This window comes from Kryptolebias marmoratus, linkage group LG5 (genome assembly GCF_001649575.2).
Source record: "Kryptolebias marmoratus isolate JLee-2015 linkage group LG5, ASM164957v2, whole genome shotgun sequence".
Lineage (NCBI taxonomy): Eukaryota > Metazoa > Chordata > Actinopteri > Cyprinodontiformes > Rivulidae > Kryptolebias > Kryptolebias marmoratus.
Window position 1 is genome coordinate 22,875,175 of NC_051434.1, and position 16,963 is coordinate 22,892,137.

Consider the following 16,963-nt stretch of genomic DNA (forward strand, 5'->3'; position numbering starts at 1 on the left):
GATAGACAAACAGGATTCCACCGTTTCCAGGAATCCAATGTGTATCCAGCAAAGAATGTCTTCTCAGGGCAAGCTGGCTCTCCTTTGGTCAGCCTTCCCGTCGAGAAAATTTGATCAATTGCGTTGGGAGACCAGCTGACCAGATCCATAGTTTATTTATTTCTTTTTTTCAGAGAATATGCAAAGAGAGGCTCTGAAGAAGAGAGGGCAGAAAGGTGTGTGTGTGTGTTGGGGGGGGACAAAGAGAAGCATATTCATTAAATGTAATGAATATGCTTTGTATAGCCCACAGACCTATCCTAACACGTTTAAGGAAGCATATTAGGTCTCCTTTAAAAAGGCTGCACAGGCACAGGTGGCTTTTTGTGGCTGAGGTGGCTGGGAGGAAGTTCACCTAGGAAGGGGCAGTGTAGGGACACGTTCCCTTTATTTACTCATTATTGTGCACCGTCATATTTGCAAACCCCAAACTGTGAGTACTGTCTCAGTCTGTTTAATAAACATATCTAGTCACGGTAAGGGAAGCAAAAATCTGCACAAGGACAGAAGAGTTGAGAAGCCAGCGGGAAGATACCTGTTTTACCACACTAGGAGGCAGGAGGAGCTTCCCAGGAGGTCTGATCCGAGTGTCTCATGAACAAAAACAAATGTCTCACAATCACGTGACCGCAAACTGACTTCTTATGGAGTATGCTGGAGCCTTAAGGCTGAGCCTGGTCACCCTACAAAGGAAGCTTATTTCAGCCACTTGTATCTGGGATCTTGTTCTTCAGGTCATGCAAACTCGGTTATGCCAAATATATATTTGTACTTACCTATAAATGTGATTTCCATTAGCTACTAAAGTAGACATTACAGCTGGGCAATAAAAATCTGAACCAGTCATACTTGGAATTTCAACTTTATATATTTACAGCAAATAAAAATATTCACAAAAACATTTATGAAAAAATATGCATATGCATATTTCTTAACACTAGAGTCTTCCAAACACTCTTTAATAATCTCCCAATCAGATAACAGAACTGATTTTGCTGTTTTGTGAGACATCACAAAAATAGTCTTAACTGCTCCTTACCTGAATGTGCAAATCTTGTTAAAATGAAATTAGGATAATGAAATAGGAGACAGTTAAACTCACAAACTTTATTATAGCAACTGTTAAGGTGCCATTACAGAGTTCTGCATCTTACTTTATCATTTATAATTCTCTTTCACACAGTCTCTTCAGTCTTTCGCTGTCACAGCAGTGCCCTCTGGTGACAAAACGTAATAACAGTAACAGAACAAAACATAAATGCATTCACTATGTAAACCTAAGAACACAACATCTGCCTTGTTACACAAACAACCTAATTTACTTTAAGGAAAAGTATCATTTTCCAAGAATGGTCAGTATTACTGTAAGGCAAAATAAAGTGTGTGCAATTCATCTTTAAACATTCAGTTGGCAGAAGTGCTATAAAGTGTAAACAAAGTCTTCCTCATAAAACACAAAACACTTTCAAATTTATCATTGAAGATAGCTCAAACTCACAAGACATTCTTCACTTTTGCTTTCACATTCTTTCACTTTTATTACCCTACAACCATTTTTCTTAAACCGATTTGTTTTATCATATCGTCTTTAGTCCGAGTTGGTGCATGTCTTTCCTTTTGCAGAACAGTTCGTTCTGCTGTCCATTTGGAGCTGAGGGGTCACTGTGGTGCATTGGTTCTTGGTGTTCCATTTGAGTTTTGTGATCAAAGCAAATGTCTTGCTGAATTCCATCTTTTGCTATAACTGAGGATAAATGAACTCAGTTTAGCCCGCTGCTGTAGTGGCAAAAGATTGCTGTACTGGGTCTCTCCTTTTCCCACAAAAAAGGCTTCTCCACTCTGACCATAGTTACAACAGTAACTTTTGTGGGTTTGGCTCGTTTCTTTTTGTTTGTATATTGTGCACTTTTGGCTTGATGTAGAACCACTTTTTTCCGTTATGGTTGTACTGTCCATTGTTCTTAAGTGGAGGCAGGATATCCAGTTTTGTCCTCATGGGTCTTCTTCTAAAGAGCTGGATTTACCAGTTTTGACATGAGGTGTAGCCCGGTAGCTGTGAAGCATTTCAGTAACTGCAGGCTTCCAGGGTTGTCAGGTAGCTTGTGCTGCCTGAATGGTGTCACTTTAATAAAATGTCACATGCATGCAATTGCCTGAGAATGACATACATTTGTTCTGATGTGCTTAATGTAATGTTGACTCAAGTCAGCAAAAGCAAAGATCTCAAATGTGGTCCATTATCAGTTGTGATGGTGCAAGGGTTTCCTTCATGCACTAAAAGAGAAGTTAGGAAAGCCACAACAGTGTTTGTTGTAGTATTATTTCAGTAAATAGCTACTTCAGGCCAATTACTGAAATAATCAACAAGGTTGATTGCAAACCTGCAGTGTAGGGATTTGGGTTTTTCTGTGTTTTGGTTTTGTTTTATTCTTTTTTTAGTTTATTGGCTTGTGTTTGGTTTCTGTCTCGCTTTGTGTTTCATTTACTCATCCTCAGTCTCTCTCTCTCTCTGTCTCCCTGCCACGCCCACCTACACCTGTCCAAGTTTTGTAATCATGTCACCTGTTCCCACTTACCTGATTATCCTCAGTACTTTAAAACCCGGTCATTTTCTCCACCACCCTGTCGGATCATTGTTTTGTTTTTCCTCCCATGGCTCGGTGTTCATCCTCTGTGTTCTCATCTGTTCATTTTGGGTTTAGTTAAGTTTTGTTTTGCTGCCTCGACAGCTTTTGTTTTTTGAGTTAATAAATTAGTTTTATTTTAGTCTTTGCTATGAGTCTGCTCTCTGGGTTCACCTCCGTCTCACCCGTTCCTGACATGCAGTTGTAAACTCCATGTTCAAATGGACCCACAGTGTTGACAGCAATATTTTGACATAGGCCCTCTGGAAACTTGAGAGATTGTCATGGAGCAGGGGAAACACATATGGTTTTGTCACATACCTGACAGATGGTGCATGATGACAGGACTGTGACCAAATTGTCCATATGTGGCCACCAATAAAGTTCTCTGAGGCAGTGTTTAGAGTGAACCACGCCCTGTTGTCCTTCATGAGCCAGGTGTACATTTTTTTTCTCACAGAGACTTGGGAGATGTTTTCCACTGAATATCAGCGGCATCTTTGTAGCCTAGGGGTGGCCAACCCTTGTCCTCAAGGTCTACTGTCCCACATGTTTCCTTGCTGTACCATAGCTGATTCAATTGTTAATTACCTCTTTACGTTCTACAGAAGCCTGTTAAACACCCACTGATTCAAATCAGGTGTGTTGGAGCAGTGAAACTAGTAAAACATGCAGGATAGTGGCTCTCAATGACTAGGGTTGGCAACCCTGGCTGTAGCCAGTTCATGGTGCACACAGAAGTAAGGCTTAATTTCTTCTGGAAGGAGCTTCTTTACTTTAAGCCATCGTAAGTGGATGATTTGTCAGAGCTTAGTAAATTCAGGACAATCTTCACATTAATCTTTAAAATCAGCAAGTGAGAGTGCAGTCAGGCGAAGAGAGATTTCAGCTACTGCAGCTGTATTAGTGGTGCTCAGGGGAACATGTGAGAGGATGTCTGTCATGATGTTCTGACTTCCTGGTCTGTACATGTCATACCAAAAACACATCAGTATAGCTGACCATCATGCTATTCTCATGTCAGCTGTATTTATATTTTATTTATTTATCATTTTCTTTGTTGTTTTGATTTGCTCCTGCAGCTATAGCTTGTAGGGAGCCAATGACTGGTAGGTCACCTTTTGCATATGTGAATAGTTTAACTCTGGGTTCTGTCAGTTGGCATCATGCAAAATGTGCAAATTGTAAAATAGATACAGAAGCTCCACTAGCTACAATTAATTCCAGGGCCTGAGAATGTCCTTGTGGTGTTTTATTGTTCATTTGACATGTGGTTCTATCGAATGCTGCAGCCATCAGCTTAACATCATTAACACACAGGAACTCAACAACAGCCACTTTGCTCACTACAGCTTCAGCTGATTTGCATACATTGGCGAAATGTCAACTTCTTTTGCAGTTACAAGAATTAAAGGAAAAAGTATCATTTGATTTAAAAATGAATATACATCAAATAAATGACTCCACAAAATCAAACAAAAATATGTTTGAACATTTGAAAATTATGAGCCATTTCAATGATCAAACAAAATTTTAAATATTCCAGAAATATTACCGTTGCTATTTACAAAAAGATAAAGTGTTTTAGTTCAAAGATAATATTAATAACTATAATGACACTGATGTGACTACCTGACCAGGGACTGATCCTTGAGCTCCCACATGTGAAGCAAACAAGCTAACCATTGTCCCAACAAAGACACAGTACATGCAGCCATTTTTTTTATGTCACAGTTCCAGCTCTCATCCATTAACCAGGCTTTGAAACAGCTAAAGAGAAACTCGCAGTTATTTTAGTGAAGTGATTTGTTTCAGACAAAGAAAATTTTACATTTACATCCCACCATAAATTGAGTAGCGGCTTTGCGCATGTGTAATTCATTTAGGGTGTAGTATGCAGTGGGCTGAATCTCTCCTGAGGGAGGCTGCTGAAGGCGTGATTGCCTGTGAGCACTGTGGGATGGAGGAGGGTCTACTGCAGCTACTGCTGCTTGTTGGAAAGAACCAGACTTGCTTTCATGTCAGTCTTCAAAAGTATTCATAAACACTAGAAAAGTTGCTAGTCACTTTTTTGAAAAACGGTCTTTAGAGGGGTCTGAAAACTTTCTATATATAACAACACAGTCTGTAAAGTAGCAACACTGCTTGCAGCCAGACCCACCCTGCTCTACTGTGATTGGATTAAACTTTGGCTCTTTAACAATATGCTAAATGTGGTAAAACGCATGCATGCATGAACATTTTAAAAGCCTGTAGTGAGAGATGTGGTTTTATGAACCTCAAATTTGAAATACTAAATTCTACACGATTACAGACTTTTTTTATCTGAGATTTACAAGTAAGTTGACATCAAGATATTTAAATTCATTCACAAGTTGTAATTTTTCCCCAGTCACATATATTTTTGCCTCAAAATTAGGGAGTTTCAATTTGGAGAAGAACATTCCAACTGTTTTATTAACATTTAGTTTTAAGCAGGACTGGTTTAACCAATCTGAAATATTAGCCATAGTCTGTGTTAGTTCAAAGGCTACCTGAGTTGTGTTAGTACCATGTGTATAAATGACAGTATCATTTGCATACATTTGAAAAAAGACATTCGGACAAACTGAGGGGAGGTCATTTATGTGTAAAGAAAATAACAACAGCCCCAGAATGAAACCTTGAGGAACACCTGTTGACAAAGACAGTGAAGATGAATTGTAATCTCCACTTCTAACTGACTGGGATTGATGTAATAGATATGATTCTATCTATTTTATTGTATCCATAGAGAAGCTGATTTTACTTAATTTGGACAGTAATATTTTATCATTTACAGTGTAAAATGCATTTCTCAGGTCAAGAAACACAGCACCAACAACACCACCTTTATCCAATAAACATTTTACATTTTCTCAGACGAAACAATGAGCTGTCTCTGTTGAGTACTGAGCTCCGAAGCCAAATTGCATTGGGTGAAGTGAAAATGAAGAGGTGTTTATATGTCTAATCATTTGGTGAGCAGTGAGTTTCTCAGCTATTTTAGACACTGTAGGTATAATACTAGTTAAGTTTGGTTAATGGAGTTGTTAATATGAAACTAAGATCTTTCAACATAAATGTATCCATACCATATATGTCTTTGTTTTGGAAGTTTTGAGTGACCTTATTGCCTGTAAAACTGGAGAATCTGTAACATGAGCTACGCTAAAAATTGTCTCTGAACTATTTATCAGACATCTTTAATTTGTTAACAGAAAAACTCTGGTAATCGAGGATACAGATTGAATTTTAAAAATCTGCAACTTTCTGTGAATCAGTTATCATTTCTGTTTATCTTTATTTCTACAAGATTCTTTTCTTTTGTGTCTAGTCTTGTAAGTTTTTTCAAGTGGTTCCAGACTAATTTTGGATCTCACTTGGCATTCTTCATTATAGTCAAGAAAAAAATGGCTTTGGCCTGTCATGTGTTTTTTACTACTTTACTCCTGTCCAGGAGCAATTAGCACCAATTCTGATATTTTCCCCACACAGCTGGGTTGACTTAAACAGACAGCTCTTTAAGCATGGTTTTTTTGAACCATTCATGCTTTGTTTGATGCAGAGTGTTTAGATAATATCTTCCTCTGCTTCTTTTCTTTTCTGACTGTTCGTATAATGCAGTTAAATAAAGCGTGCTCCCATTTCTAGTTGGAAACAGTGATCACCTGTGACTGACATTGTCAGGGTTTTCATTTATTTAACCTGCTAAGAAAAAATCACACCGGAGAGGCTTGTTGTCTTTTTGTGAAGGCCTTCGCAAAGAGGAGAGATTCCACAACAGCTCCTAATGGCGTGCTGTCCAGGAAGTTCTGCCCCTCCACTTGGGCTTTCTCTTTATTTAAAGGAAGAAGAAATAATAAGAAAAAAGGGGTTGATCTGAGCAGGCCAAGGCCAGTTCTGATCATAGCAAAAACACATAACACATCACTGTTTGGGAGAGCCAGATGGTGTGGCGCTCGCCGGCCCGCCGTCTGACCTTGGTCTCTCACGTAGGCAGTGTTCCACATGAGCACAAAGGCTGATAATGTAAAAACCCTAACAGACATATTTGTCTCATTTATGTACTAATTAGCATTTTATAATTATGCAAATGATTCTGTACAGCGCCTTTTGATGAGAGGACTTTTGTTGTGAATTGGTGCTATATAAATAAACTGAAGTGAATTGTACTGGTCCAAAGTGTCTATACTGAAGTGTCATGGTATAAATACATGTACCGCTGTACCCATATTAGATGTTGTGTACATCTATAACTGATTACCTTTAGGAGTCAGTGCAATTCAATATGGCCACTACAGCTAGTCAACATAATCCAACACAAAAATAGCTACAACTCAGTTTTACAGATATTGAGATGTTGAACTCAAATTTGACTTGGTAGTTGATGAGAGTCATTTACAACACATACTATTTTCAAGGTTTGACCAAAACAGCTTCAACTCTGTCATTTCTCAACATCAGTCGATCTTAGTTTAAAATGCTGGCATGAAAAGCACCAGGCAATATGCATAGCTTCAAGGAATACTCAGCCTGTATGTTTTTTTACTTTAGCATGTGCTAACAAGACAGTAACTCACTCACACTCTGATTACCAGTGGAGAAACCTTGCTGAGATTGTCTCATAGTCTGGATGTCTGTACCACCAGAATCAGAGACTGGGAGATATTGAAGCAAAGCATTTCCATCATGTTTAATTTTGGGGTGTGCAATGCAGGGTTGAACAGTGGAAGACTAGTGTGGCGTTTCTGCAATAGTAACCCTTTGAGCGCTGGTCTCCTCCTCTGTCTTTAGTGATACTAACCTTTCTGCTGAGCTACACTTTGAAAAGTAAATCTTTTTAGTTTAAAATTGTCTGGCATCCTTGATTCTGTTGCTCCACTCAGGACTAAAGATAACAGCCTTGGCTGAATGAAACCACCCACACTCTCAGGCATGAGTGTCATCGTGGTAAAAGAAAGTGGATTAAGGATAAACTTCAGGTGTCTGTAAGAATACTGTGTGACTGTTTATCAAAATGTCAGAGACCTGTGAAAGCTTCAAAATCAGACTTAGTGTCTAACATAATTTCTAGTAATAGTCACAGTCCATGAGTTGTTTGTAATACTTTGAACATAGTTATTGAGGTGCATCATTTGGATGACTATCATTTGAACACAAACACCATTCTAAAGGTCAGGAAAAGCTTTGTCACATGTCACCTAATGATTTCTGTGATGTTATTACTTCTACAGAAGATGGTTTAGCATCCAGACAAGATTTAAAATCTCTCATTAAAACCACAAAAAAAAATTCCAACAATAAAAATGTAAATCTCAAAACGTTTTTCTAATTCTGCATTGTTTACTAGATGTTTTTCTCTAAAGCCTTTTATGACTCCTAAAATTACTTGATGTTTTGTGCACAACAAAAGAAAAACTCTGCTGAATAAAGCCAGAGATCACATGATACAGACAGAGTTGTTTAATCTAGCTAAATGTTTTTTACCTTTCTAGCTAGCTAGCCAAGTTTCGAGACCAAATATAGCAATACCTTTGATGAAAAAGGCCAGATATATATTCTATGATACACACTATAAACTGAAGTAAAACTGGTGATGATGATATATTTGTATGGGGGTGTGTGCATGTGTATCATATTGTATATAAAAGTTTATTAAAATCACATTGTGGAACCAGAAACTCAGAGGTTTGTTGAACTTTTACCCCCAGAAGTACACATCATAAATTAATTTCCTGGTCCTGGACTACCAGACCTAAATTGCAAGGACTACACAGCTATATTATGTCATTTTGGTCCATCTTCAGAACAGAAATGATTAGCCCTTTTTCTTTTTTTTTTTCTTTTGTTTTTGGATTGGACTTTTTGCTAAGTTACAAGGGCTTTTCTTTCTCTCCCTCTTAAAAGATAGCTAGGAGAATAAGTTAACAGTTTAGCTTAGGTTTTCTTTTTTTCTTGGTTTGCCAATCAGCAAATTTCTTGTGCCAAACAGAGGTAGACAGTACTGATAATTTGTACACATAGGTTGTGATAATCAAACACTAGAATTACTGAGCTTTACACAATGTAAAAGTTTACTTTTTGTCTACGTAAAAAAAGGACCCCACAGTGAATCAGCACATTTTCGTAGTCAACAGCTTTCATAATTTTGACTTATTAAAAAAAAATTTCCTTTACCAGTTGTTCTAAATACCACTAATGTTTATATTTACACTTAAACTATTTCTTTTTCAATCCCAACCAGATACACCAAGATGAAGACTGCCACCAACATCTACATCTTTAATTTAGCCCTTGCCGATGCCCTAGCCACCAGCACACTACCTTTCCAGAGTGCAAAGTACTTGATGAACACCTGGCCATTTGGAGAAGCCCTGTGCAAGATTGTTCTGGCCATCGACTACTACAATATGTTCACAAGTATCTTCACCCTCACCATGATGAGTGTAGATCGCTATATCGCCGTGTGCCACCCAGTTAAGGCGCTGGGCTTTCGGACGCCAGTCAAGGCCAAGATGATCAATGTCCTCATCTGGGTTTTGTCCTCTGCTATTGGTGTGCCCATTATGATTATGGCTGTGACCAAAGTGACAGATACTGGTAAGATGATGTTTTTCTCCCAGTATAACACAAAATGAAAAAAAAAGAGTGTGACTTTAATTAATGCATCTACTACAATTACATTTTTAGATTCAACATAACTTTCAAAAATATTCTGAGAAAAATTATAATAAATGCCTATGAGTATGTGGTTTCAAGCACCCTACTAAGATCCATTCAGTCCCTGTACAGCCAGAGTGAGATTTTGGTTTGAATTGCCAGTATTGAGTCAGATGTTTTTAGGTAAGTGATGGGTTATGCCATGGTTGCCCTTTTATCACTAATTCTGTTTATAACAGAACAGCTCCAGCCAAAAAGCAGAAGGTCACCAGTTTGGTGGAGGTCAATTTGTTTAGGTGTTTTTTGTGGATGATGTGGCACTCGGATCTCCAACAGGGACTGGAGTGGTTTGTAGCTGGGATGAATATCACAACTTCCAAACTTGATGTGTCATAGTTCTCAAACAAAAAGAGTAGATTTGTCAGAAGGGGAGGAGACGGAGGCAAACCCAGAGCCCAGACTCATCGTTGAAAAGGAAACTAATAAATAAATAGGAAAACAAAAGGGCTGACGTGGCAGCAAAACAAACAATAACAAAATCAAGAATAGGAAGCAAGGCATGCCATGGCATGGCATGGCATGGCATAGCATGGCAAAAAGCGTGAAACAAGCAGAATGATCCAGTGATGAGGGGAGAACAGAGACCGGTTTTAAACACTGAGGGGAAGATGATTATTGGGTACAGCTGTGGTCTTGATGAGGAGCAGGTGAGGTGGGCGTGGCAGGCATGACTGGAAAACTACTGGGGAGGTGAATGGTGACAAGGAGACAGAAAACCAACAGACAAACCAAAACAAGGAACCAAACTCAAAACACTGAAAATCGTGACAAGATTGTCAACTCTTTGTTGGGAATGAGCCACTGCCCCAAGTAGGGAAGTTTAAGAATCCCAAGGTTTATACAGGGGTTTTGACAGATTGGGACAGCAGCCTGAGAGATACATATGCAGACATGCCAACAAGAAACACTCAGGTTGATGATCAGGAGGTAAAATGAAACTTGTTATGTTGAGGGATTCAGAGATTTAGGGGCAGCAGTTGTTGTCCCATTGCTGCACACAGACAAAAAAATAAAAAATAATAATAAAACCAATCAGAGACATCTCTCTAAACTACAAATCAGTTTTAGATCCAATTAGCAGTGAGCAAATCTCAACCAAAAAAAATTTCTGTAAATAAATATTTAAAAAAAAACACAATAGTATACTAGTTATTAGGTGTTTTGTTGTTGTTGTTGTTTTCTTTTTGGGGGAAGAAGAAGGAGGGAGTTTCCCACATCCTGGGTGACTGAGAATTTACACCAGTGTATCTTTCTGTAAGTTCACTTTCTTTTTTTTCTGGATCAACTGGACCAATCCTGTTCCCACAAAGTGGAGATAAGTAATAACAGGAATAGCTGCTAAATCTCACGCTATCATAAAAATAAATAAGTCTGCATTCTGGGTTCACCATGCAATTTCCTAACACAAACTGTAAATAGTAGCTTTTTTATACTTGGTTTTAGTGAAAAGACGCTCAAACATTGGATACCTTATTCATCCAGTGGTCTGCAGAGAAGAACTGAAAGGTGAACTGATGGAGAAGAACAGCAGCAGGGTGATGTGTGTGAATTTAATGTCTGCAATTGCGCTTTAGAGGAGTCTTAACTGAAAATGATCTTCAGAGATTTTTCTTTTATTATTATATTTTTTTTATAACTTCTTTTTTAACACTGGCTGAGATGTTTACTGAGCAGGGCTTCATCCAGAAATCACCTGACTTCACTGAAACAGGATCAACTTTTTCTTTGCATCTCCGAAAAGTCATTGGTGTGAGCTTTTATTTAAAAAAGGTGTACAGCTCTCAAAATATATTTCAGTTTGTTGAGCTTGCCTGTATTATCTGTCTGTTATTACTGCACTTATTAACCTGTTTTACTTTGATTGTGTAAAGAAGTTTGATGCAATGTGTACCATAATCAGTTATGGTAATTACAGTTACTTTGTACAGTACTGCAGTTTGGGCCAGAGCTGAAGATTTCCTGATTTTGTGTGTCAGGATTTTTTAACCACTCTTGTTGTTAATGTGCTTTTGGTGTTGAAATGTAATCAATAGGATTTTATAATGAGGTACCACCAGCCACCACTGATAAAAATCCCAAAAATTCACAAATAAAGTCCATTATGGCCAAGAGCAGGTAGGCTACTTTCATGAAAAACCAACATTGTGGTTGCTTAAGTTCAAGTGGACAAACTGTTATAGCAAAAATAGCAAGTGAGAGAAAAACCCCCAGCAGAAATTCCATAAAACCAATTCTTTATGACATAAAAAGTCAGGCTGCACAGCGGGGCAGTGATTAGAGCTGTCGCCTCCCAGCAACAAGGTTGCAGGTAAAGAAAATGGATGGATTATAATGACAAAATATAAGACAATGACTGAAAGCTTTACAGTCACAATCATATAGGCAGTATCACACTGGGCTGCAACTGTTGTTGAAATTTTCAGCTGCCTTTTTGATTTCTGAGTATCAGTGACCAGCGATCCATGCAGCTTCATTTTGTGCATACAGTTTTTGAAAATCACATCTTGCAAAACTGTATTCTGGACTGAGCACATTATTTCCACCTCCTCCCACATCACACCCACCCTGGCCCACTCTGTATCTACCTTAGCAGCTGCAACCCAAGTTTATGAGTTAATCTACTAGAGTAGAATGATTGGATGATTTGGACCAGTTTTCTATAATAATTATCATTTTTTACATAATTATTATTCATCATCATTGTGGTTCTTAGATCTGGACATAGAGGGTTTGTCCAAAAGGACCACACCAAAAGGATTAGAGATTATGCTCAGAGCATTTTAACTGTGCTGTGGAGAGAAAAGGATGTAAAATGATCTCCAAAGGATGGAAATGATAAAATGTGGTTGTGAGGTAACCAGTGTTACAGCTTCAGGGCAGAAAGCACCAACATGGACTACCTGACAAAACAGAAGAAACAGCAGTCATCAAAAATTCATATCTTCAGCCATTGCTTTGGGGAACTTTGGCGTTCAGTTAAACGAAAGCTAAAGGCAGGAGTTAGCTGTCACATGAAAGAGGTGAGCAAAGCAGTGGTGTTACGGTTTAATGTGTGCTTGTGTTATATGGCAGTTTTTATCTGATAGCACAGGTGGTTGCTTAGCAGCTGCTGGTAAAAAATATATCTGTCCCATATTGTTTATGGAACAATAAAAGGTCAACTTGTGTATTTTTGATTGGAGCGTTACATGCAGCAAGAGTTAACTGTCACAAGAACTAGTGATATTTTTATTTCCTCAGGTTAAAGCGCTGCTGAGTAAAGGCTGCTGCCCACCGTCATATGTCTCATATAGGTCTCATATCTATTTATCTAATCATTTAATAATAGCTCAGCTGATCTTCCTCAAGGAGGCATCCTAATCAGATGCCTGAACCACTTCAGCTGACTTCTTCTGATATGCAAGAGCAGTGGCTGTATCAGAGCTCTTATCTTATCTCTAAGGCTGAGCACAGCCACACTTTGTAGGAAGCTCATTTTTTGTATCTAGGATCTTGTTCTTTCAATCATGATCCATATCTCATGACTACAGATGAGGGTTGAAATGTAGACAGACCAAAAAATCGAGAGGTTTTGCCTTTTGACTGACCTCTTTCTTCACTGTGACAGACTGGAGAAACACCCTCATTACTGACTGTACTAGGAGCAAATCCCCGGTCGACATAGGTTCAGGATCATGGGAGTACTCAATCCCCTCCACTACGTTAAGGTTGTGGTTCTGTAAAGGGGTGTTTGTGAACTTTGTGAATGTATTTATCAGGACTCTTTGTGTTGTCTGTAACATGCAGTTATACAGTTACATAGCTTCTAAATTAAAGGTTTATTTAATTTACACATTGAAGAGATGATATTTGTTAGCATCAAACAATCTCCCGTCTTGAGAAATTTGTCAGGAGGTTCCATGTTTCCTGTGCTGGTGTCCAAATAGAGTTCTTGAGACAGGTTCAAGATGCCTGCAACTAATTTGTGACTATTTTGTCAGAATCTGTCGTACAAATTTTTACCTTTGGAATTTTTTCAGTCAAACTCTACTTTTATTTTCTTTCAGGCAACACCATGTGCATGCTGAAGTTTCCAGACCCCGACTGGTACTGGGACACTGTGACTAAGATCTGTGTTTTCATCTTTGCCTTTGTGGTCCCAGTCATGGTTATCACCATATGTTACGGTCTGATGATCCTGCGTCTGAGGAGTGTTCGCCTGCTCTCGGGTTCCAAGGAGAAAGACCGCAACATGCGCCGAATCACCCGCATGGTCCTTGTAGTAGTGGCAGCCTTCATCATCTGCTGGACCCCCATCCACATATTTATCATTGTGAGGACGATGGTGGAGATTGACACCAGGAACCCTTTTGTAATTGCTAGCTGGCACCTGAGCATTGCCTTGGGGTATACAAACAGCAGCCTCAATCCCGTCCTCTATGCATTTCTGGATGAAAATTTCAAGCGATACTTTCGGGACTTCTGCCTCCCCTGTCGGACTCATGTGGAGCAGAACAGTCTGACCAGTGGACGCCATACCAACAAGGAACCAGCATCTATCTGCGCACCCACAGATGCAGGGAAGAAGCCCACATGACTAGGCATGGACCGGGTCACCCATGGCTCTCACCTGAGGAGGATCCATCAAGATTTGCAGTCGGATGAGACACTGATCTCCACTACAGAATTTTAGGAGATCTTTGCGTAAAATGATTCAACTGAGTCATGCATATTTTTCACAATATAGCTGACATCTTGGAGAAGAAAAAGGAAAAACTGATTCTGCTTCCCAATATGAAGTTAGATATTTGTTTCCCACCAGAAATTTGATAACATACCAACGCAGTGATTGTGACAGATGGTCCAAAGAGTGTTATCCTAGAGCAAGAATATGAAGTAATTGGTTTAACTCAGAGTAAGAGAGCTGTGGAGAGAAAAAAAGATTCAGAACCTGGGCATGTACTGAAAAACAAAAAGAAAAATCAAAATCAGTGCTATTTAGTCAAACACATCCACACAACACTCCAGGGACCCATTTTTCTGCCCTTAAACTTAAATAACTTGTTTTTAGCATTTTAGTCAATAATTTCCAAAATGGGTGATTTGGTGCTCTGGCCGGCCTCTAAAAGAGTACTGAAGAACGAAGAACGCCACTATTGTCTGGTTGTTTACTAGTGGAAATTAAAGAAGAAACCTTTTGGAAATGCCAGAGGTAGCAAGGCCACCCGATTTTCATCAAAAACAACATATTTTGATACTATTACAAAGATCTTTTGAAGACAAATCCAACCCAATTTGAATTTTTAATATCAGTCTACTGGTTACTAAATAATTATCAAAAAATGATTATCAGAATCGGTCTAAATTAATACAATTCCTAAACAGTCAGCGATAGAAAGTACTGTGTTTAACTTTCTGGAACTTCCGTTCACACACTGGGCTGAAGCTGATTGGCTGTAAATTAACACATAATCAAAACAGCCGAAAGTTCCAGCTTCCGCTTGGCTCTTTGCCAATGTCTGTCATAAAATGTTTTATTTCATCTGAGCTGAGAAATTAATGAAAGCATTAGCTTGATCATTGTCTGACCCAGTTAGCATTGTTTATTTAACAAATCAAGAGCATAGAGAGGATGAATGGATTGTGAATGTACAGGTGGCCTTGCTACCAGAAGACTTTGCAAGAGTAATGGATATACAACCATACCAGTGTGAACCTGAACCGACAGCTGGATCTCTGGAATCAGATGAAAAATCTTCAGATTCGGATTCTGATGATCATGAGGACTGTCATGGCCGACAAAACAACCCGCATAACGACTGAGTTGGGAACATGGAACAGTGATAACCGAATACCCCAAGATGATTGTCATGACATCAGGACACGACACTGCAAATTAATACACAGGAGAGAGCTAATGTTGCTAACTGGATGCTAACCCAATGCTAACTGGATGCTAACCGGATGTTATTTCATAAAAAGCACACATGATAGTAGCATTTATGAACTCTCACACCAGAGAAAACTAATCAACAGCAGTTTCAGACTGTGATATTTGTTTAATCACACATGGATTGTCTATATGTTTTCATCAGTAACAAACTGCTGTGAATCACAAACTGATCTCAGGCTGTCGGCCTGTAAGCAGCTGAAACTTTTTAATGACAGCGCCCGTTCATGATGTCACGTTTGAAGTAAAGGTTCCTGTTTCCCATCTCCTTCTTTGTGGCAATGTCCTCCTCTCCATTTGCCTTTCTTTTAAAATTAAAAATAGCTGGCAAAAGGTCCTATTTTTTGACCTGAAACCAGTCCACCACATTAATGAGGGTTGGAGCTTGTGGTGGTTTCTCTTTGAAGTGGTCCGAACTTGAATCCTGATATTAATTCCCACATCGGAGCTTATGGATCCAAATCTGAGGAAGGTTTTTATCTTTCAGGAAGCCAAAAAATGAAACTCCACTGGTATTTTCTGGCCTATTCCAACCCACTGAACTATATTGTACCGGTATTCATCCATTCACTGATAAATGGCTGAATGCGCGTGAACCTCAGCAGCTCTGTGGACGTCACATATCAGGGGGGTTGCGGAAAAAGCCAAAAAACACCCGAGAGGTTTTTTCAATGTTCAGTATTTTTAAAAAAACTAGTATTATGTATTTATTTATATTTTACAACAAGCATATTTTATGATTTTCTTTCAACTAATGTTGGCTTCAAAACACTTTTCAGTTCAGCTTTAAAGGAATTCATATCACCCACCACCTTTTTGGCCAGAGTTTTAAACTAAAATCATATGTTCAGAAATGTTTAGATGTTTTGGTAAAATGTTGAAAAAGGCAGGCAAGATGTGTTAGTGTGCTCAGAGAATGTGTTGAAGAGGACTCTCAGCTCCTGCCACATCAAACTTTAACTCGATATCTGTAAAATCCACTGAGGCAAAGCTGTGTTAGCTTATCTCGATTGGCTGTGGCCACCCAGCATGAATTGGGCTGAGTCCAAATATTTATGTGTTTTAGATGTACAGCCAGTGATTACTTCCTGAAACATTTTATTAGAGTCTGCCCACTGATTCATGAGATACTTTGCGAACATACAGATAGGGTTGACACCAACAGTTAATGCCAAAGTTTTGAGCAAATTTATTTTGCGATGCACTCAGAGTATGTGTTGGGATTGGTGCTCAACGACTATCACACCAAACTTTAGCCCAGCATCTGTAGAACTATAGACATTTTGTGTTTCTAAGATGGCTGTGCCTGCCATCTCAAATTGGGTTAACTCCAGAAGTTATTTAGTTGTAGATGTACACCTAATGATTAATTTCTGAGACTTTCATTCAAATCTGTCCAGTGGTTCATGAGGTATTGTGCTAACGGTACAGACAGACAGACATATTATGGCCTTTTGCTTTCAGCAGTGGGTGATAACAGCACAGTCACCCAGTAACACCTGGATGATGATTTAATGCTGAATTTCTGTTGTTTATGTTGTCAACCTTTTTACAGTTAACTATCCTGAGGAAAACATGTAGAACTAAGTTCTGATTCTGTCATTATGACACCATAATAAAACTCACATTT

General features: G+C 38.8%; 1 protein-coding gene across 1 annotated transcript in view; it reads left to right on the forward strand.

The window, feature by feature from the left end:
- Positions 1 to 15,929, forward strand: part of oprd1a (opioid receptor, delta 1a) — a 30,237-nt gene extending 14,308 nt beyond the window's left edge. Inside the window, exons 2-3 of the mRNA XM_017439277.3 lie at positions 8,929 to 9,284; positions 13,451 to 15,929. Of these exons, the coding sequence (XP_017294766.2) occupies positions 8,929 to 9,284; positions 13,451 to 13,980 (886 nt within the window). The 3' untranslated portion in view covers positions 13,981 to 15,929. The remainder of the gene's footprint in view (positions 1 to 8,928; positions 9,285 to 13,450) is intronic.
- Positions 15,930 to 16,963: the final 1,034 nt, after the last annotated feature.